This window comes from Saimiri boliviensis, chromosome 1, assembly GCF_048565385.1.
Source record: "Saimiri boliviensis isolate mSaiBol1 chromosome 1, mSaiBol1.pri, whole genome shotgun sequence".
Taxonomy (NCBI): Eukaryota; Metazoa; Chordata; class Mammalia; order Primates; family Cebidae; genus Saimiri; species Saimiri boliviensis.
In genome coordinates, this window is record NC_133449.1 from 147,213,846 (window position 1) to 147,236,332 (window position 22,487).

Sequence of the window (22,487 nt, forward strand, 5' to 3'; positions counted from 1 at the left end):
TCAGCACTTGAGTGCCTGGTGCTGTTCGTCCACCCACCTATACCCCACCACTGGCACCCTCACCCAAGGTTACAGAAAGCACACTGGGAGTCGGGGCTCCCTTAGAGGAAGGTTGGCCAGCCAGCCTGAGGCATGACCACTGCTCCTCAGGTTCTGGTTCTAGTTTTTCCCTTGTCCTGGAATGGAGAAGTCACCTCCTCAAGGGCGCATGTGTCTCTGTGTTTGAGTGTGTGCGTGTGTACCTGCGTGTATGTATGTAAACTAGAGGCTTTAAGCCTAAGGATCTTTCTTGGAAAAGCCAGCCCTCTACCACTGGAGTCAGAGAGGCCACTTGTCTCCAGTCCTTCCAGTGGACTTTGTTTCAAGGTGGTAAAGTGCTTTGTTCAGAAACAGTGGTCCGGCCCTCTGTGGACGCTGTTCATGTGGCTTGGATTCCTCACGTTCAGTCTTTGACTTTTCTGAAGACCTTAAACCTTCCAGGTAGGAGGAGAGCATTTCTTCCCGGGGCGAAGGTGGAGTGGGTGTCCCTGGGGCCCACTCAGGGCCTGCTTCAGCCCAGAGAGCACAAACCGTGGGCCAAAGGTCAGGAGCCCAAGTGTTTCCCCCGTGGTCTGTCATCATCCCAACCTCACCTGCTTCATGTTACCTTTTCTAACTTAAAAAACGACTTAAGAGTCAGAGGTGTAAGTTCTTGGAATCTTTCTGGAAAGAGGGTGAGATGGGGCTTTCTTAGAGAGTGAAGCGTTTTCTCATGACAATTCACTAGAACTCCTGGTCACTCCCCTGAAGACTTCCCATTTACACACATACTTTCTGCGGTTGTTGGCACCAATTGGGGGAATTTTTAGAAAATTTATGATGGTTATATAAGATGAAATTTAGTTAACCACCAAAGGAAAAAAGTAGAAACCTCCTAAATGAGGCAGATAGAAAGTAGTATTTTTCTTATTATGAGGGTTGGCCTGAGTGGTGGGTTGGAAGGCCTCCAGTAGCTGCCTGCCAGCTTAGAAAAAAAACGCAACTTAGGAAAAGCGAGACTAGTTTAACTGGTTCAGCCAGTGTCTGGTGCTACAAGGACAGGCACCTGGCTGGGGAGGTTTGGGAGTGTGCTGAGCCCCTGCTGGAGAGGCAGGGAGGGTGGTCGACCTAGGAGCACCGAGTGTTAAACTCCCTGTTCTCCTAAGTGCCTTCCTGGAAAGTGAGGACAGTGTATAGGAGGGAGGAGATTTGTTGGTTCGTTTTTGTAGGTAAAATGGATCAATTGTATGGGCCTTTTAATTTCTCTCCCTTTCTAATATCTCTGCAACTCTGAGACTGAGGGACCTTGCACTAAAATACACGCACTCAAGTTTTGACCATCGAGTCTCTGGGCTAGCAGAACGAGTGCAGAGAGGGAGGAGATGGGGATCTGATTTATGATGCTCTCAACAGAAGAGCATCATAATCCTGTGGAGTTACAGTGATGACCCGCTGTTGACTGAAAGCTTAGGAGTCCTTGGCCTAGGGAGAATCTGGGGGGTGGCAGGTTGGTTTGCCAGCAGCACCAAAGAGAGGTTGATGCTGTCAGGAGATTCTCCCCTCAGCTGTCTTCTGGGGCGCAGGCCCATGCCCAGCTTTTTAATGTCATGATGCCCTCTTCCTCCCCTCTGCCAAAGGCCATTGCCCGTATCTTCAAGGCTCTTGAGATGCTAAATGTCACACAACCTGTATTTAAAGGCAAGGGAGGCCAGGGTGCTGTGGCTCACGCCTGTAATCCCAACACTTTGGGAAGCTGAGATTGCTTGAGCTCAGGAGTTTGAGACCAGCCTGGGCAAAATAGTGAGACCCCATCTACTAAAAATAAAAAATTTCTCTGACATGGTGGCAAGCACCTATAGTCCCAGCTACTTAGAAGGCTGGGGTGAGAGGATCACTTGAGCCCAGGAGACCAAGGCAGCAGTGAGCTTGATCATGCCACTGCACTTCAGCCTAGGCAGTAGAGCTTGACCCTGTCTCAAAAAATGAAATATAAAATAAAAATAAAGGTGAGAGGATCTGGCTTCCTGGAAAAGCCGAAGTGGCTCCTGCTGTAGCTTCTGCTGTGCCTGCGGGCACGTCTTTGTCCTATATCTTTTCCTCTCAGAGACTGTATGGTCAGATTGAAAGCACCCTACTCTTTCCCTGCCTGGGGAAGCTGGGTGCTGGCCTAGGATTTTGCCCAGCCTTGCTTGGGGCACTGCCCGGAGCTATTGTTAGATGCTGGAGCCAGGGGTGAAGTCAGGCTGGACAGGCTGGAGTCAGACTGTGGAGGTGTCTGTCCTGCCACGCCTCCTACAGGACAGTGAGGAGGGGCAGGCAACCGCTCATCCAGGGCACCCAGCCATTGCTGACCAGATGCACTGACCCCCAGCCTGGCCACTGCTGGGTGCCTGAGAAGCAAAAGGGATGAGGGGAGGCCTGCAGGGCCCTGACACAAGTGGGGAAACCAGAAACAGGTGGCTACAGGAAAGGGACTGTGGGAGGGAGCTGTGGTGGCCTCAGTAGGAAAGTATGAAGTGCTCCAGCCCTGAGCTTTAGTTGGCTGCCCCCACTGTCCTCATCACAGGCGGCCTAGCACACCAGAACAATTGCATTGCACCTCAAAAGCCTGGGGAGTTGAATGGGCTCCTGCCGGTAGGCGACGCTCTCTGCTCAAGGTCTCCCTATTCCCTGAAGAGCACAGCGCCCCAGATTTCCCAAAAGGGGAGCTGACAAGGCCTAGCCTGGGTGGCATTGCCCTGTCCTGTCACTGGCAGACTGGGCCAGCAGCTCTACATGCTGAAGAGGTGGCAGGACCAGGCACTCCAGTGCACCTAGGCTGGAAATGAGGCCAGGGGGTGGAGCCTGAGCGTCTGCATCATTTGCTAGGGGTTTTCCCTCTGACTCCCACCTTCCTTCTCTCTGGGGCCTTAGTGGCCACCAGGCACAAGTGGCGATGGGGAGGTAATGCTCCTGCCCTCAGCTGTTGCCTCAGAGCTGCACAAGCTTTCCCTCCCAGCCAGGCGCAGATCGATCTGCAGCCGTGTGGGCCTCCCCACCCCTCCAGGCTTCCATCGGCTCCAGGATCTCTTGGGGATGTGTTGCCAGAGCTTTCCCCAGGACACTTGAGCCTGGCGTGGTGGGGAGGCAGGTGTGCTGCTCCCCCTGTCTGGTCTGTTCACTCAGTGACAAGGTTCCGCCATCCACCTCGGTTCCCTGCACACACTTCACAGAAAGGGAGAGATGTGAAGGAAGCTGCCTGTAAGATGGGTAGTGTTGGCCGGGCGCGGTGGCTCAAGCCTGTAATCCTAGCACTTTGGGAGGCCAAGGCGGGTGGATCACGAGGTCGAGAGATCGAGACCATCCTGGTCAACATGGTGAAACCCTGTCTCTACTAAAAAATACAAAAAATTAGCTGGGCATGGTGGCATGTGCCTGTAATCCCAGCTACTTAGGAGGCTGAGGCAGGAGAATTGCCTGAACCCAGGAGGCGGAGGTTGCGGTGAGCCGAGATGGCGCCATTGCACTCCAGCCTGGGTAACAAGAGCGAAACTCCGTCTCAAAAAAAAAAAAAAAAAAAGATAGGTAGTGTTTTCCAGCCTGGAAGGAAGACACCCATATAGCCTGGTCTTTTAAGGAAAAGAGGCCAGGTCTCTGGGTGGCAGTCACTTGGGCTTGGGAGTCATCGCCACTTAGCAGCTACATGAGCTTTAACTGGAGATCCCTGCAGGGGCTTTAGGAGTCATGGTCTGTGTGTCTGGGGAGTTCCCTGCATTTAGCTGGCTCAGAGAAGTAAGGCTCTTTTCTTCCTCCTCCTAGATACCTTTACTTTAACAAATAGTAGCTGTCAGAAACACTGTGCCTGGATCCCAGGGCAGGAGCAGAAGATGCCACCACCTCCCACCCTCAGCCCGTCACAGGCATCATCCCTCCCTCTTGTTTCAGTTCCGGGGCCGTGCCCGCCATTCTGGTTTGGTTCCCTGGTGTAGTGAGAGGGACAGGCACTGATACCATCCCCGGCCAGGCCAAACACACTTCCAGGCTCCGCCTTGGGCAGTGACTTTGGCTGGCTTTGTACATTGGGGTCAGGAAACTTGGGAAGTGTTTGAGAGGTAGTGAGAAAAGGGTAGAACCCAAACGGCAGAGAGTTTGGCTTTGCTCCCGTGTTCTTACCAAGCAGTGTTTGTTGAATCCCTTCTCTGGGAGCTTAGGAATAACAAGGGACATTTGAGTCCATCTGCAGCAGAGTCTCAGTTTGTGTGGACCAGGAGCCTGGGTTTTGTGCTGTGAGGGCCCCTCCATAGCTTCTCTGACTGCAGGCAGCAGGCTCGCGTCAGATAAGCATGGAAGTCTTATAGAAACCAGTTGATATCCAGTCATTAGCTTCAGCCATTTCCACTTCCCTGCCAGGATCCCAGGGATGTCTGGAGGCTGCTGACTCCCACAGACCCAGGGCTGGGGACAGGAGGTTGTACTCAGCCCACTCTGACCTCTTGCTGGGTTTGTGTGCCTCCCGCCTTCTGCCAGAGAAGAATGCTGCTCCCTGGGCACTGGGCTCTGTATGGGCACTGCTGGCTTCCCCGTGCTGTCTGAGTCTAAGCCCCTGACTCCTCCCTATTCCCAGGAATCTCCAGGTGGCCTTTTGCAGCCTGTGGCTCTTGGTCCCACTGAAATGTGCTCCCTGCCATGTGCCAGCCTGGATGGGGTGCCTGCACATTTCAGTTCTGCCCACCAGTGTGCAGACTCAGGCCAGCTGGTAAGGCACCATCCTGCACTGTGCATAAAACTGCTTTGTGGAGTGGTGAGGAAAGGCTGCCTCTAACCTTGCTGTGCCCAAGTCTGAGTCCTTTAGTACACAGGCCTTCCACCCAGGACAGGAAGAGTCACCCTCGCAGCCCCTTCTCCTTCCCCTACCCCTTCCCCTGCCCCTTCCCCAAGGTTCAGTGTAAAAAGAAAGGAGAGTCAAGCCAGTCAAGCCCAGTCTTGTTATAAAGCACCTAAGCCTTATCCTCATACCTGCCTTTCCCTTCCCTGAATCCATCGCCTCCTGGGGGCCTCTAGGGGAGACCACATGTGCCCTCCTGGAACTGACACAGATGCGGGGAGAACGCACCTAGTGTGGGAAGCTGTCCATACAGCTTCCCATATGGGTCCCATACCCAGAGAATTCTAACTAGTCCCTTGGGCTCACAGTTTCCAATCAGTAGGAGAAAATGCAAAAGGAAACTACTTAGGAATCAGTAATTGCTGTGTTCCCAGGAAATCCTCCTTAAGTATGGAGGTGAAGGAATGCTTTAAAGGAAACTAAGGACTGTAGCCTATATGCTCATGTCATGAATGAGGTGCCCAAGATGAAGAGAGTGGGGAATACAGGTCCAAGAATGTCTGCAGGATGACTCTGCCCTCACTAAGCTGTGTTTTTTTCCTCCCATCTATGTTGAGGGTTTCCCTCTCTTTTATTATGAAAAATGTCAAACATACAGCAAAGTTTTAATGTTTTTTTTTTTTTTTTTTGAGACAGTCTCGTTCTGTCGCCCAGGCTGAATTGCAGTGGCACAATCTTGTCTCACTGTAACCTCTGCCTCCTGGGTCCAAGTGATTCTCCTGCCTCAGCCTCCCAAGTAGCTGGGCCTACAGGCGTGTGCCACCACACCTGGCTAATTTTTGTAGTTTTAGTAGACACATGTTGGCCAGGCTGGTCTTCAACTTCTAACCTCAGGTGATCCACCCGCCTCAGCCTCCCAGAATGCTGGGATTACAGGCATGAGCCACTGTGCCTGGTGTACAGCAAAGTTGAAAGTTGTATACAGAATGCCCCTATTAAACAGCACACACACCACCTGGAGCCTGCAGTATACTAGACCCGTTTATCCATCCACCAACCCATCTTTTCCTTCTGGTGCATTTTGTAGTAAAATGCAAACACCAGTCTGCTTCCCTGTTGGGGTTTTTAACTAAAGTAGTGCACATTCAAACGCTACAGAAGCACATAAAAGGATTTTTCTTCAAGTCTTCCTTTCCTCCACCCTGTGAAAGTGTGTGCCTCCTTCCAGACTTTGATCTGTGCCTATACAAGCATTTGAATATGCATGGTATCTAGTGCTTTCGAGCAGGGGGATCACGCTCATGTGTTCATCCACTGCTTGCCACGTTTGGAGTCTGAGGGGACAGATGCTCCAGCAGCAGACTCTGTGCCATTCCCCTTCTCAGTCTGTGTCACCTTTTCAGGTGGGTCCTTGGGCTAGCCAGATGTTCTAGACAGAAAATGACCACAGGTTGTCCTGGTGACCAGGAAACTGAGAGTGACTTCTCTTACAACTCATGTGCCTGGGGACTTCAGGGTCCCTTGGGGTTCCTGGTGGTGGGGGGGGCTTTGAGGAGTGGAAGCCATAGCCTTCTAGGTTATGAAGAATCTTCATTTTATGGGTTCTAGGCATTTGCCTTTCTACCAGAATAATGAGAGAACACAAAGAAACAGCAGTGTGAAAGCTCTCAAACAGAGGGTCCCAGTCCCAGCCCCACCATCTGCGAGCCCTCTTATGAGCAGGTATGTTACTTCCTTAGGCTTCTGGTTCCTCATTTGCAAAATGAGAATAACACCGGGTGCCGTGCCCAGCTCAGAAGATGGTGAGGCTCAAAGGAAATCACGCACACGGACTCACAGTCTGTCCCTGGCAGTGTTCGGGAAAGTCAAGCTCCTTTAGTGATGGAGAAGGGATCCTGCCGCAAGCTCTACCTTCTGCACAGCAGAGACGCCGCTCTCCTGTTATTTCCCCTTTGGCTTAGAGAACCTCTGGGTCGCCTTTTGTTCACGTCACCTCTTTTACCTGCCCTTCAAATATTCATGTCAGCCTGGGTTTGTCTTCTGGATTTTGGTCTGAACTTTCTCCCTGGACTGCCTCTTTATCTCATATACATGCCTGGCACCCATGTCTCTGTTCCAACCCTCAGCTCTAGGCTTCAGCAGCCTCCTGGAGGTCACCATCAGCTTGCCGGGCCTCCTTCCACCCAGCTCAGAATTGGTCCCTTCATTCTCATGCCTTCTTCCTGGACACCCTCCCGTAGTGCAGGCATCTGCTGTGGGTCCCGCTGCCCCCATCGGCACTCCTTGGTGTCAGCTTCAGGCACTGCAGCAGAACACAAGGCTCCCTGTGCCCAGAATCTCCCGTCCCCACCCCAGCTGCATCCATCCTCAACCTTCTCTGAAGCCTTACCAGAACAGCCCCTGCCCTGATGAGGTATCTTTCTCCTTACTCTTGAACCTGGGCCTGTCCATCAGAGGACCTACTGGAAATCTCCATGCTGTGTCTTTTGGGTGCCTTGTTCAGCTTCCCTGCTAGTGTATGAGCTGCTTGAATCCCAAGATGATGGCTATTCACTGGGTCCCCAGCACACAAAATGTCATAGGAACTTAATACAAACCACTGGGTTCCCATAGGTACAAGTAGCTTCCTTCCATCCCTTCTTTGTGGGTTGATGAGCGGTGTCTGTTTCTTTTTAAAAAATGAGATGAAATTCAGAATGTCATAGGAACTTAACTACTGGGTTCCCACAGGTGCAAGTAGCTTCATTCCATTCTTTCTTTTTGGGATGGTGAGCAGGGTCTTTTTTGTTTCTTTCTTTTTAAAAATTGAGATCAAGGCCGGGCACGATGGCTCACACCTATAATCCCAGCGCTTTGGGAGGCTGGGGCGGGCGGATCACAAGGTCAGGAGACTGAGACCATTTTGGCTAACATGATGAAACCCCATCTCTACTAAAAATGCAAAAAATTAGCCGGGCATTGTGGCACACACCTATAGTCCCGACGATTCGGGAGGCTGAGGCAGGAGAATTGCTTGAAACTGGGAGGCGGAAGTTGCAGTGAGCTGAGATCATGCCACTGCATTCCAGCCTGGGCAATGGACAGAGTGAGACTCCATCTCAAAAAAAAAAAAAAAAATTGAGATGAAATTCACCATGAAATTAACCATTTTTAAATGTACAGTTTAGTTGCACTTAGGACTTTCACAATTCCCACCTTTATCTGGTTCTAAATACGTCATCGCCCCAGAAAGAAACTCCTAATGTGATTCCACTTATATGAGGTAGCTAAAATAGTCAAACTCATAGAAGCAGAGAGTAGACTGGTGGTGGCCAGCAGCTAGGCAGGGCGAAGGGGAGTGGTCGATTAATGGGTATAACATTTCAATTATGCGAGTAAGTTTTAGACATCTGCCATACAACATAGTGACTATAGTTGACAATACTGTATGGTACACTTGAAGATTTGTTAAGAAGATAGAGCATATGTTAGACTTACCACAATAAAGTTTTTGGCCAGGCATGGTGGCTCGTGCCTGTAATCCCAGCACTTTGGGAGGCAGAGGCAGGTGGATCACCTGAGGTCAGGAGTTCAAGACCAGCCTGGCCAACATGGAGAAACCCCGTCTCTACTAAAAATAAAAAAAAATTAGCTGGGCGTGATGGCGGTTGCCCGTAATCCCAGCTATTCATGAGGCTGAGGCAGGACAAGCACTTGAACCTGGGAGTTAGAGGTTGCAGTGAGCCGAGATTGTGCCATTACAATCCACCCTGAGCGACAGAATGAGAATCTTGTGCCCCACTCCCCCTACGAAAAAAGGGTAAAAAGGTGGTGGGGAGAAAACCCCCTACCTATTAACCAGTCATTCCCCATTTCCCCCTGTCCCCAATCCCCATCTTCTTTGTATCTTTATGGATTTATCTCTTCTGGACATTTCATATAAATGGGTTCATACAATAGTTGGCTTCTTTTACTAAGTGTAATATTTTTGACGTTTATCCATGTTGTAGCATGTGGTGCTTCTTCCTTTTCTTGGCTGAGTAGCATTCCATCGTAGGAAAACATCTTTTGTTTATCTCTTGCGCAGTTGGTGGACACTGGGTTGTTTCCACTTTGGGCCCTTGTGAACCTCCATGCACACAACATTTGCTTGGGGACCTGTTTCTCCCCCTCTTTCTTGCCTCCTACCACTCTCCCCATTACCAGTTTTTCCAAACCAGAAATCCGCGTCCTAGCTCTGTGTGTTTAGGAAAGCGTCTGTGGAGTCAAGTAGCTTGCCTCATGCTGCCCCTGCTTCACGTCTACCCTTCTCCAGGCCTTTTTCGTCCACCGTTACCTCAGCTTTTGGTTAATCGCATGTTGGGATTAATCCCATGTTGGGATTAATCCCATTTTGTCTTTGGGTAATTAACATGTGGTGTGCATGCCTTATCTCCACAGTGAGAGTCTTAAGGTCAAGGTCCCTCTTGGGGTTCTGTGTCTCCCACAGAGCTGGGCACAGCTTGGGGCAGCTAAGCAGTCCCCTGGTTGCTAGGCCCTTGCCTGCCCCGTGCTACCTGTCCACTGGTGACTAACCCTCTTGCACCCTCCTCTGTCCCCTTTGCAGATGATGTGCTGACTAAAGACGCGGGTGAGTGTGTGATCTGCCTGGAGGAGCTGCTGCAGGGGGACACGATAGCCAGGCTTCCCTGCTTGTGCATCTATCACAAAAGGTAGGGGAGGGGTCGGCAGGGCAGCTCAGTGCATCTCCCTCCCAGAGGGCCAGACCCCCATCTCCAGCCATTCTGTCTCCTTTGGTTATGGGATGACCTCTCCTCCCACCTCTGGCTCCAAGTGGGTAAGGGCAGAGTCCAGCACACAGATACCCACTGTGCCGGCAGGAAGGTATGAGCATCCCAAGCGCAGGGCAGAGTTGAGTTGCTGGAGGTGTGTTCTGGTTTGAGGGTTTGGGGTTAGGAGCTGATGGTGAGACCTGTAGAGCCTCACAGGTTGGAGGAGCTTAGGATCCCACCGGGAAGGTTGGTTCTCCATCTCCAGCCTTTTCTTCCTCTCTGGGCTCGTCTGCTTCACAGGGGGAGAACGTCAATCTGTGCAACGAAGTCCAGGCAGAGAGTGTGCCATGGCCTTGAACTGGCCTTCTCCCTAGAGGGCCAGGAGGCAGGAAGAGCCATTTCCTGAGGGCTACTAGGCGCAGTTATAAGTAGCAGGGCCCAAATTCGTCCTCAGGCTCCAGTGTTAAGCCTCCTCCTTGTTTTCAGCTGGAAGGAAGACACCTTCATACCCAAGACAGGAGGACACTGTGCTGCCTGTGGCCAGAACCTGCTGTCCGAGTCCTCAACCCCAGAGCTTCTTCCTGACACAGGCCTTTCAAAGCCTGCCTCTCAGGGCCACTGCTGCACAGGGTGACAACCAGGCACGGCACGTGGCGTGGCTGGTGCAGAGGAGGCTCAAGGCTGGCCTGGAAGAGATTCTTGGTCTAGTTCCTAGTGCAGAGCCTTGCAGTGTCCCTGGGAACATTAACCAGAACCAGAAAAGGAAATCTTTGGCCCTAGGGGAGAATTATGCAAATTATCTGTCTGGTTCCTGTCTTTGAAAATGCCCAGATGTTGGTTTACAAATCAGGAAGCTGTCTTGGGGCAAACTCTGTTCCCTCTTTGATGCAGAGAGCCTTTTTCTGTAAACACTGAAGACGGGGGCTTCACTCTCTGGCTCCCCTCCCTCCTCTTGCAGGAAGGACTAGATGCTGCTGCTGATCAGCTGATCATGGCTGAGGGGTAGAGCTTGGGGCTCTCCTAAGAGGTCACCCACTGGGAGGGAGCCTCACAGCTGTTCTTTTGACCCAGGAAGGGGCTTTTTCAGGACCCTAGCCATGGCCTTCCTGCCATGCTGTTTCCACTTCCCTGCCCTTGGAGTCTTGGAGACAGCTGACTAGCTTGACCTGCGGGTCCACCGCTCTCACCTTCTCGATGGTGGCTGCTGCCATCCTCCTGGGCTTTGTGCACAGAAAGCTTTGGTACTTCTCAAGGTCACTCTGCCCCTTCCTACTGCACCAGATCCCCCTGAGCCTGTACCTACCACCGCTGTCTCCGGCTGTGCCAAGACCAGTCTTGGTATTCTCTCTTCTTCCTGCTTCAGAAAGTTGGGATATCTGGAGACATGACTGTGTTACCCTGGGGTCCTTTCAGAAGAGACTTAGGAAGCTCCTGCTCAGGAATCTGTCCCTTTGAAAGATCCCCTTCGAAACACCCTGGGCAGCAGGTAACGCAGTTTCTCTTGCGGCCTCTCCCCACAGCTGCATAGACTCATGGTTTGAAGTGAACAGATCGTGTCCGGAACACCCTGCGGACTGACCTGCAGGCCTGCTTGCTGACTCCTCTTAAAGGTGAGCCCATGGGTGGGGGTGCTCCGGCCTTAAGGCTTGGCGTCAGGTCACTTAAGGGGCCTGTAGGTGGCGGAACGGAGCTGCCCTTATGCCACCAAGAAGAAAGCAGGAGCAGAGGGAAGGAGCACCTTGTCAGTTAGCAGGTAGTTATCTGGAAATGATTTTCTCTGGGAAGGACAGGAGATACAAATCAACATGGGCAGTTATGAAGAACAGACTCAAAAGAGTTAGGATTCCTTGGGGAAAGACCAGTGCAGTTTATGTTCCTAAGGAAAGTTCAGGAAGATCTTTCTTGTTGGGAATGTGCACAAGCAGGAAAAGGAGCCTGAGCGCAGGGTGTGTGCCTGGCTTGGCCTCATCCTGGCTCACCTCTGAGTCTGATGGGGATCATCTTGCTCCCTGCTGCCGTAAGGACATTGTACTTACTAAACAGCCAGCCATGGAGGCGGCGCATTGTTCCCTGCAAAGTGCTTGTCAGCGATCACTTAACCGCTGGTTCTTCCCGCGTGGCTTCCAGATGAATCTGAGGCCTCCAGACCAGACTCGACCCCTCCATCCCACAGTAATGGGTGCTGACTCCACACATCCACGGCTCACCACTGAGTCTGGCCTCTCCAGGTCTCCCCTAGGGGTACCCTGCTCGCTGCCGACCATCCTTCCTGATGCCCATCTCACCTGTCCCTTCAAAGTTCTGTGCTGCCATTTTCCTTTTTCTGGTAAAAGCAAAGTAGACAAAACCCCACAAAACCCCCATAAAAACCAAAAGCCCAACTCATCTCACAGCCAAAAGTTTTGGGGCCTCTTTTCTTCCTCCCTCCCTTTCTCTCTCTCTTGTTTTTGTTTTCTTTTGTTAGGTTTATTTTATTTATTCCAAGTAAACTCCCAGAACAGCTGATGATGTCAGACAAATCAGGGACATTTGCTCTTTTTACCTTCACCTCAAACACTGATGACAAGGGGAGAAGAAAGAGCGAGGGGGAGAGAGGCAGGGGAGTAGAACCTGCCCAGGCGCATGGCTGCAAATTTCCTGCGTGCTGTTTGGCTTCGGGGGTCCTGTGCAGACGCCCCAGCCCTGCCTGCCCTCTCGGGATGCAGCTGCCCTGGGATGCAGCAGCCAGCCCTCGGCCCGACAGAGCACGACTTACTTATTACGGTCCACACAGGGACAGACAGCCCCTGCTCCCAGGAGGAGGCTCACCGAACCCTGGGGCAGAGCTGAGCTTGGGACACCAGCGGGAACAGGGCACCCCTTCTGCACTGACTTCCAGATCATGGTTCTCCCTTCCTCCCTGAGGACACCAAATTGGATGAGAACAAGTTTGAAAGAAGAATGAATCAACTGCTATCCTTCCCCTCACCCCTCAGCCCAGGAGGGAAAGGGCATTTTCTTTTTCACCTTTGAAAGGCATTGTGGGTCTGTCTTTAAAGTGTTTACAAAAAAAAAAAAAAAAAATTATATAAAAAAAAAGTCTAGTGTCGACTGGTGTTTTCCCTCGTGATGTTTACAGCTTGCTGTTTGCTGCCCAGCCATAACCCTCTCAGTGACAGACGAACACAGCCAAGCCCTCGCTGCCAGCCATTGGACGGCGGGAGAGCACACAGTCTCTTCCCCTGCCCCAGCTGGCCCTCTCCACCACCAACTTCTCTACTTTGGGTTTAGTTTTTTTTCCCCTCTACTTTTCTGGCTTGGTTTTGCTCTTTTCTCCCTTTGAGAGCCTAATATCTTGACTTCATTGCCAAAACACAACCCATCGAGAACTTTCTTCCCACTGATCCCATCTCTTTTCCCTTCTTTCCTCCTGGTTCCAGTCAGTTCAGAGGATTTAACAATCACAAGTGTCCTGCAAAAATGCCTGAACATTATTCTTAGGCCCTTGTGGATTTTTTTTTTCCAGAAAACTTAAAAAAAAAAAAAATACTTAACTAAGAAATATGTACAGCTACCCCTGTTTTCAGGCACTATGTTTGAGAACATTTTAGCCATTGATGTTCACACGAGGCATCAGCCCATGCAAGATAGGTTTCTGTATTTATATATTAAAATACAAAAAAAAAAAAAAAACACACATAAAATGTTTAAAACAATGTTCAAAGCTTGGGAGAAAAGCTTTCTTCATTAGTCAAGGTGTTTTGATATGGTATTAAAATGTCTAATAAAAGGTGCACTGTGTGATTTTATTTTAATGAAGTGTTGTTATACAATCAAGAAATGGGGGCAAGGGCCTGCCCCCACTCCCTCACCTACCTCCTTAGCATTCCTTCAGGCCACTACTTGGGGCTCCAGGTGTGTGAATTGGTCCTCAAACTGTCAGACCTGGGTGGAGGGAGAGTGGCAAGTCAGGTGTACCTCCTATAAGCTTCCTGACCTCTTAAGCATCATGGAACCAATCTGCCCTCCTCTGTGAAGTCATTGTGCTGGAACTCTGGAGAGATCTGCAGGGGCCAAGATGTTGCAGCCACCAGCGGCTGCAAGGATGTGGGTTCTTCCAGGTGTGGGCCCAGCCCCCCTCCTTCCAGCCTCTGCTCCCCATTCCACGTTCCACTCGCCCTGCCTGTTGCTCAGTTTGCATCTCAGTGCTGACTCACGGGCATGCTTCATTGAGGCCCAGGAAGAGGCCCTGGTTTGGGGCTGTGCCAGCTTGGAGCCCTTGAACCAGAACCAGCCGCTCAGGCTCACAGAAGTTGGCAAACTGTGGGCTGGGCGGGCAGCTTCAGGCAGGGAGCAGCAGTGCAGGCCTGGCCTGTGTCCCCGTGCCCAGCAGGCTCCCGGAGCAGCATTCCAGAGCCTCCTGCAGAGCCAGCAAGGGAAAGCTCTGGAGGGAGACGACTACACACCCTCTCTGCTCTGACCCTTCTCAGGCCCGCTTGATGTGCCGGACCATCTCCCTGCTGCCACAGCCCATGGCTCCGCAGTCACCCTCCATCAGATGCTTCCAGAAGCACCTACTCTGCAAGGGCGTTCACAACAGGCCAGTGGGCAAACATGAGGCAGGGCCAGCGGAGAAACACTGAAGAAGACTTGGTGGTTTGGAGCCTGGGCCTCAGCGCAGACCCGTCTGGGGTGAAGACCTTGGGGCTGTTGTGAGAGCTGGTGGCAGGAACGTATTCAGGCTCTCCTGCCTGGCAGGGTGATTGTGGGGAAACAGCTTCCTCTGAACTTCAGATGTTTCCCATGTGAAGCAGGGACAAAACCACGCAGCTCCGAGGCCACTGTGGGCCGGGGGAGTTGCCCTGCAGGTCCTGGCAGTCACAGCGGGCTCCCCATAGCTTTGTCACCACAAAGGGCACTGTTCTATTCACAGCACCTCCTGCTTCTGCCTGGCAACTGTGTCTCCCTGTGCTATATTTAATTCCACCAGCAAAGCTGGCGAGGCAGGGCCCAGCCCTGAAGGAGATCTCCTTGCCTGACCCCTGGACCTGGAAACGGAGGCTTCGTGTGCCCACCTTGGCAGCTTGATTCTGCTGTTTTGGCAGTGCCATGGGTGAGCCAAGCAGCTGCGAGTCGGGTGGGGCAGGGCTGTAGCCCACGCCGGGTGCTATTCCAGGCTCTAGGGGCTGGTGCTCACCCCCACCCCCAGCAACTTCATTCCTACCTGGCACGCTGCAGCCCCCTGTCGGCTGCAGTATCCTGAATTTGGACCCAGGTTGCCCACTCTTGGTGTGGGGGTGGGATTGAGGCTGTCAGGGCTTCCCAAGTGGAGCTTGTGTTTGCCATACTCCATCCCGACAGCTCTCCAGAATCCCATGTTGCCGTTGTTCTGCCTTTCTGGGATGGGAGAGAATGTGAGGGAACTGGGGAGCAGATTCTACCCACTCTGCTAAGGGCCTAGCACACTTTATGAGGTTCCAGGATATAAGCCCCTCACTAAGAACAACCGTTCTCTAATAGCCATCTAATGGTACTGAGGTTCATGGGAGAATGTCCTCATTCTTAGGAGATAGATGCTGAATTATATAGGTGAATGCCTTCAAAAAATGTGTAATTTAATGCCAAATGATTCCCCCCAAAATACACAAAGCAAATAAGGCCAAAATGTTCATTGTTGAATCTGCAGTGGCTGGTATTTCAGTGAACAGTGTACTTGTTCTTTCAACTTTTCTGTATGTTTGGAATTTTTCTTAATAAAAGATTGTGGGGAAACGGTCATTTGCTGAGCGCCTCCTAGTCGCCAGGCACTGGAGGGCGTGTCACAGACGAGCTCTACCCAGGAGGGAGAGCCTGGCCGCTGCAGGATTCTCGCCTGCAAGAGTGGGTGACTGGTTGGCTGGCTGGAAGGGGAGGGGCGAGAGGGCTGCCTCAGTGATGAGCACACGTGTGCTGGGGTGTTTTGGGGAAAGGGCTGAGATTTGTCAACAATCAGCCCTTGGCATGGTCTCTACTTCCCACGAGGGCAGAGCGGGACAGAAACATCACAGAGGAGTAGCCTCCAGGCTCAGGTCAGTGTCACTGCTGTCTGCTGGAGTCTAGTGTTAGCTCGGAGGAGGGGTTCCAAAAACTGAAGTTGGACTGAAGCGTCTCAGCACAGCTGCCTCTGCCCAAGGCCCAGCAGCCCGCCTGAGCGTTGAACAGCTGATGGGAGAAGGAGCAGGTTGGAGGCCAGGGAGGCCATGGGGTGTGACATGCCCCTTTCCTAAGGAGACCGAAGGCTGAAAGGGCAAGGAAGATGAGACAGCACTACAGGTTCCTGGGACCTGTCGGCGGGGTGGAGGACTTAGCCCGGCTTCCAGGCTGCCAGGCCTTCCCTGTCCCTGGGAGGTTTGCCCAGGGCTGAGAGCTGCAAGCCCTGGGCAGAAGTGAGTCCTGAGTCTGGAGCAGATGCCGGTGGTTCCTGAGCTTTGTGATGTCAGGTGCCCTCTTGTGGGCTTAGGAGGAACAACTGCCAAGGTCTCAAGACGGGCTCCAGCCCAAGACAGGGGCAGGCCCTAACCAGGGTGGACAGACCTTCAGGGCAAAACAGCTGGTAGTATGATTTATCACCCCAAGGAGGGGGGGTGCAAAAAGTTTCACCTCTGTTTCTAAAGATGTAGCAGCTGCTGAGGAACACAATCTTTTCAGAGGCCCAGTTCAGGCCCACTTGGGGACCCCATCCTAAGTGATATCTGCCATGGGCAGGTCCTCAGGTGTGAGGTGGAGTAACTGGGACAGGGACCTGGGTTCTGTCCCTGTAGGAGATCACCGGCTCAGGTGTGCTTGCCACATCTTCCGATGCCTGAACACCATCCCCTCCCCAGGCTACAAGACGCCAGAGAACTGATCCAAAATGAAGAGGTCACTGGCCAAAGGACAGAGAACCTTAGTTGCAGGTGGGTTTCAGGTTGATTTCAGATTTATTTGAGGAGGCGCCAACGAGAAGACCTATCAGCATGGCATGGGAGGTCGCTTCCCATACCAGGAAAGGAGTGTTCTGTCACTACATGAAGGGTGAAGGGTCCTCCGCAGTGGGAGGCCTCGGGGGAGAGGTCATCAGAGTCTTGAGTGGACTCAGACCATCTCTTCCAGCCAGGACAGGATGCGTAGAAACAGAGAGGAAGCAGCTTTGCTGGGAAACACCCTGGGGCCAGCCAGAGGTCTGGGGATTAACCCGGTGCCCAGGCTTCTCTGTGGGCTTGCTGGCAGGATGACAGCATCAGCTACTGTCTATCCCTAGCAGGGGCTGTAGCATGAAGAAAAGTTCCAGAACAGAGGCTCCGTAGCCTGGGAACCCGTGGGCTTAGTGCTCAGAGCTGCTCACAGCACTTTGCCCGGGTTCATGAGGCCTCGGGGATCCAGCACTGCCTTGAGCTGCCGCATAGTCTCCACACCCACGGCGCCCACCTCCTCCTGCAGCAGCTGTCGCTTGCCCAGCCCGATGCCATGCTCCCCCGTGCACGTTCCATGGAGGGCCAGTGCCCGCCTGAGGGCAGGGATGAGACATCCTCAGTGGGCCGCCTTTAGGCTGCCCTCAGCTCTCCTCATCCCTGGCTTTGCTCCTACCTGCTCAGCTGTTCTGCAAAAGCCTTGACCCTGCCTACTTCCTCAGCGTCGTCAGGGTTAACCAGCAGGACGCAGTGGAAGTTGCCGTCACCCACATGTCCAACAATGGTTCCTGGGGGCCCAGAGGACAGAGCTATTCTCCAGCCCAGCCCTCCTTCTGCCTCCTGCTGGACCAGACTCTGGTCAGCCCCAACACCTCCCCACCTCTCCCAGCAGCAGGGCGGGCAGAACCTGTGAGTCCCGAGGCATTCAGATCCTCCTTGGTCTGCACCACGATCTCCGGCAGCCGGGAGATGGGCACACACACGTCTGTGGCGTAGCCCTGGTCAAAGGGGAGGCCTGTGAGTCCCCCCTGCCTGCCTGGGGGTAGAGGGTCACCGTGGTCAAGACTGAAGATGGGTCTGGGGGCACTGGGCCTCAGCTCCTGGCCTCACACAAGGAAATGTCCCGCTCTTCTCTAGGCCTCAGCCCTCACCTCCCCGCAACACAACGCAGGAGACCACTGGCCCAGGTGTGCTTGCCACACCTCCCTGCAGAGGCTGTCCACACTCCCCCGTGGCTACTACCCCAGCCCCCAGGCTGCTGAGCCTTTGCATAGCTGCTTGGAGCCCAGACTTACCTTCCCCAGGTTAGGCTGACATCCCCCTCTGTATCATCTCTTCCTCCAGGAAGCTGTCCCTGTTTACAACTCCCAAGAGCATTCCCACCATTCCCACGACCTGGCTCACAGGAAGGCCTTCTGAGGGCTTAGCAGACAACTGTGCTTTCCCTGTAGATGGTGTCTGAACAGCTGGGTGGGGTGTTCTGCAGCCCCGCGATCTAGCACTTGCTCAGCCAGGCCCAGCCCCCTTGTGGGGGCTCAGCCTGCTGCTCTGTGCACTAAGGTGGTGGGTTGAGGAAAGATTTGTGGGCCCCAGCTGCAGCCCAGCCCCAGCTTACCTTGCAGCCTGGCCGCAGGGCCAGGGCTGCGTACCAGGCATTATGCCGTGCTGCCCAAAGCTTGCTGCGCTCCTCGGCCTCCTTGGCCCAGGAGAAGTCAGAGGCTCCGTTCTGCTGGACTATCTCCTCTGCAGTTGGGGGAGGAGGGCTGACACAGGGTCGTAGTGGCTGCCCACCCGGCTGCCCCACTCCACCCCAGCATACCTGTGCGCTGCAGCTGCTCCTCCAGTGCCTGCTGGGAGCCATGGAACTCCAGGAAGAGTGTGGGCGCCACTGAGCAATTCAGCTTGCTGTACCTGTTGCAGGCATCCATCATTACTTCATCCAGGAACTCTGGATCCAGGGAGAGGGTAGGCCAGGTGAGACCTGGCCTTTCCAGGGGCCTCTTCCATGGAGCCCACCTTCCATGGACTGCCCCAGTCCTCAGCTCACCAATGCGGGCCACGGGCACTGCCGCCTGGAGGATGTGTACAGTGCTGTCCACAGCAGCCTGGACACTGGGGAACGCACACGTGGCAGCCACCGTGGCCTCAGGGGCAGGGTGCAGGCGCAGGGTGGTGGCTGTGATGAGGCCCAGCGTCCCCTCCGAGCCCACGAAGAGCCCCGTGAGATTGTAGCCGGCCGCACTCTTCCTAGGTCCCAGGGACACACAGGGTGAGTGCCAGGCCATGTGATAAGGGAACCCAGCACACCGACCCCAGGCAATGAGATCTGGGCTGCCCTCCCTCGGGCCCAGATTCCCTGGCCCAGTGCTTTCTGCTCCACAAACCAAATCAGCCTCACGCAGGGGGTGCAAACCCATGTCCCACCCATTTTGGCCCAGGTGACCGGGTTTCAGAGCCTGTGGAAGTCTAGCCCGCCAAACCAGGTGGCCCGCAGGAGGCGCCTTTCATAGCCCCGCCAGGGCCCCGGTAGAGGGCGCTCACCGGAAGTGCCGGCCTGGGCCCGCCGTGTGCAGCAGCCGCCCGTCCGGCAGCACCACCTCCAGGTTGAGTACGTTGTCCCGCATGGTGCCGTAGCGGACCGCGTTGGTGCCCGAAGCCGCGGTGGCCGCCATGCCGCAGAGAGAGGCGTCGGCGCCTGGGTCTGGAGAGCGGCGTGCAGGAGAAGGCAGCCTCAGTAGCGGGAGGCCCTTTCCCTCGGGCTGGGGGAGGAAGGTCCCCTGAACCCCAGACGCAGCCCTGCTTCCAAGGTGTCCTCAGGGCCCCAAGGTCCGCGAGTCCTACCCACGGGAAACCAGAGGCCGCTGTCCCGCAGGTGGGTGTTAAGGGCTTTGCGGGTGACTCCGGGCTCCACCACCACAGAGAAGTCCTCCAGGTTCAGCGCCAGGATCCGGTCCATCTGCGTCAGGTTAATGCAGACGCCGCCCTGGTGGGGACGGGTGCTGAGACGACTACGGACCTGGGTCTCTGACCTGGCCACGGCCCCCGGGCCACACCCCGCGGGTGACCCCCAGCAGCCACACCAGAACCCCAGAGGCAGGCAGCCCGCGGGCGGGAGCGGACCCAAGGAGCCGCGTGTGGCGGGGAAGGCAGCCACAGGTGTGCCAAGGTGTGGTGGGACCAGCCCCGGGGCGGGCAGGGGAGCCCCACTGTACCTGCACAGCGCAGACGCCACCCTCCAGCCCGGTGCCGGTGCCGAATGGGATGATGGGCACACCTTGGCTGTAGCACAGGGCGGCCACTCGGCTGACCTGCTCCACGTTCTGGGGCCACACCACAGCATCCGGAGGTTGGCACCTAGAACCAGACCCTCTGCGATTTAGGGGGGCGTGGCGCCCTCTGGTCCCGAGGCTACAGTGAGCGAGGGGCAGAGAACACGCTAGAGCACCCCAAAACAGGTGACTGAGGAGGAAGGCAACCCAGGGCCCTTGCTCCCAGCTGCGGTTGAATCCGGAAGACAGGGGAGGGGGCCCGCGAGCTCCCCCACACCTGTGCATCGACTCATCGCGCCCGTGCTGCTCTCGGACCGCGGTGGCAGTGGACACGTGGGAGCCTCCCACCACGGCCTTCAGAGCCTCCACGAAGTCCCTGCAGAGCTCGCCCTGTAGGGAAGAAATACACTGCCGGGGTCCCCTGAAAAACACCTGGGGCCACAGCCCTGCCCCAGTGGCAGGGAGTAGGGCTGGGGACTGGAGTGGGCCTCCCCTCCCACCCCTCACTGACACCATCCTTGCCAGGTTTTAAACAAACCCACTATCCAGAAATGCCCCTTTTCCAAACAGAACCACTGGGGGGTCAAAGTTTCCCCTCAAAAGAAACACCACCAGAATTTTTTTTTTTTTTTTTTGAGACGGAGTTTCGCTCTTGTTACCCAGGCTGGAGTGCAATGGCGTCACCTCGGCTAACCGCAACCTCTGTCTCCTGGGTTCAAGCAATTCTCCTGCCTCAGCCTCCCGAGTAGCTGGGATTACAGGCACACACCACCATGCCCAGCTAATTTTTGTATTTTTAGTAGAGACGGGGTTTCACCATGTTGACTAGGATGGTCTCGATCTCTTGACCTCGTGATCCACCCGTCTCGGCCTCCCCAAGTGCTGGGATTATAGGCGTGAGCCACCGCACCCAGCCTAGAATTTTTTTTTTTTTTTTTAATAAAAACAGTGTCTATGTTGCCCAGGATAGTTTCTAACTCCTGATGTCAAGTGATCCACCTGCCTTGGCCTCCCAAAGTACTGGGATTACAGGCGTGAGCCACAGTGCCCAGCTGGCCAAATAAAAATAACCAGAATTCACTCTGCAAAAAAGGCTATGGGCCAGGTTCCTTCAACAGCCAGCCCTGCCTGAGTGAACTGGAAAGGTCCCTCACTTCCTCCTTTCGACAGGGCCAACTAAGCACTGCCCTAGCCACAAGGGACTCAGAGCTTGATGAGGGAATGGCAGGGAGGAAAAACTTCCACTGCCCCCTCCCTACTCTGCCTTGGCTGGGGGCTTCTGGAGCCCTTCAGAGGGTTTCTTCCCATTTTGCAGATGAGAAATGGAGGCCAAGTTAAGGACAGAACCCAGCCTGGAACCCAGGTCCTCTCCTTCAGGGCGTTCTTCCACAGGTTTGCTTTATTCCAGAGCCACCCAGGAGCACCCATTTGACTCCCCAGCCCCACTCATGGTAGCACTGGGGCTTCAGCTCACCCTACACCCCCATTTGCCACAGGGTCAGCCCAGTGCTCTTTTGCCCAAGGTCAGATCACTTGGTGCTGGGTCGTCACAGAGCCCGGGAAACTTGGGATCAGACTCCCTGCTCCCCTCTCCCCACCCCGTCCCTCCAGGGCACTTCTCTTCTCTCTTCCTACCTTTGCCTTCTGGGAGCAGTAGCTCCTCGAGGGGAACAGCCCCCAGGTCGCAGCGCGGAGCAGTTGGGCCATAGCCAGGCACCAGTCAGAGGGTGTGAGCACTGGGACCTGCCAGAAAGTGTGAACACTGGCCAAAGGGTGTGAGCATTGAGTTGGGTGGGCAGGGTGACCGACCAGTCAGCCACTGTGGCAGCAGCTGGTGCTCCCGCAGCCTACCATTGGCTGGGCCAGGGGTGGGGCCTGCTTAAGGTGGAACAGGCTTTAAGGTAGCCCCTGCAGGCTTTGCAGGGATTTTTGTGGGCACAGGGGCGATACTTCTAAAGGAGAGGTGAGGCTCACTGGACATTTTGGGAAACTGTCAGGCAAAAGTAAAATTCTATTTTTTTCCCTATTTTATTTATTTATTTTTCATTATGCATCTCTCAATCCCAGCAAAAATAAAATTCTAAGCCTCCCAGCCAACTGAATGCACCTTCCTCTCAACCAAGGGCATTCCAAAGTAAACCTGAAAAATTAATTCAGGCTGTGATGGGAAGGGGTTTAGGGCATGCCTCATTATCCCCTCCTCCCTCTAGAATCCAGACACAACAGACCAGCATTAAAACATTAAAACAGATATTTCTTTTTTTTTTTTTTTTTTTTTGAGATGGAGTTTCACTCTTGTTACCCAGGCTGGAGTGCAATGGTGTGATCTCGGCTCACTGCAACCTCCGCCTCCTGGGTTCAGGCAATTCTCCTGCCTTAGCCTCCTGAGTAGCTGGGATTACAGGCATGCGCCACTATGCCCAGCTAATTTTTTGTATTTTTAGTAGAGATGGGGTTTCACCATGTTGACCAGGATGGTCTCTATCTCTTGACCTCATGATCCACCCACCTAGGCCTCCCAAAGTGCTGGGATTACAGCTGTGAGCCACCGCGCCCGGCCCAAAACAGAGGTCTTAAGACACAAAACAGAATCTTTGTAGCAGTGATACCAAATTCCAACCTGACCCTAGCATGACACATCAGATAGCAGGCCCTGAAAGAAATCGATGTATTTTACCCCCAAAATATATTCCTTTGACATTTTTTAAATGGCCCTGAAAAGCTGTCTCTTGTGGGG

General features: G+C 53.9%; 2 protein-coding genes across 6 annotated transcripts in view; one reads left to right on the forward strand and one right to left on the reverse strand.

Annotated features, from left to right (window-relative positions):
• The window catches only part of ZNRF1 (zinc and ring finger 1), a 132,374-nt gene extending 111,691 nt beyond the window's left edge, over positions 1-20,683 (forward strand). The window contains exons 3-5 of one of the 4 annotated variants that reach the window (XM_010350621.3): positions 9,408-9,513; positions 11,094-11,183; positions 14,043-20,683. In XM_010350621.3, coding sequence (XP_010348923.1) covers positions 9,408-9,513; positions 11,094-11,151 — 164 coding nt within the window. In that variant the 3' untranslated portion in view covers positions 11,152-11,183; positions 14,043-20,683. The other 3 variants (XM_003939912.4, XM_039476764.2, XM_010350622.3) reach the window with 3 other exon arrangements.
• LDHD (lactate dehydrogenase D) lies at positions 16,493-21,583 on the reverse strand. Of its 2 annotated transcripts, none has more exons than XM_010350620.3 (11): positions 21,386-21,583; positions 20,028-20,140; positions 19,694-19,850; positions 19,323-19,464; positions 19,023-19,182; positions 18,529-18,728; positions 18,301-18,429; positions 18,097-18,224; positions 17,389-17,479; positions 17,158-17,269; positions 16,493-17,077 (listed from the first exon to the last, which is right to left on the reverse strand). In XM_010350620.3, the coding sequence occupies exons 1-11, from the start codon at positions 21,455-21,457 to the stop codon at positions 16,912-16,914; spliced, it is 1,470 nt and encodes a 489-aa protein (XP_010348922.1). In that variant the 5' UTR covers positions 21,458-21,583; the 3' UTR covers positions 16,493-16,911. The 2 variants fall into 2 exon arrangements, with proteins under 2 accessions (XP_010348922.1, XP_003939959.1); XM_003939910.4 differs by having other exon boundaries at positions 19,694-19,835; positions 21,386-21,582.
• Positions 21,584-22,487: the final 904 nt, after the last annotated feature.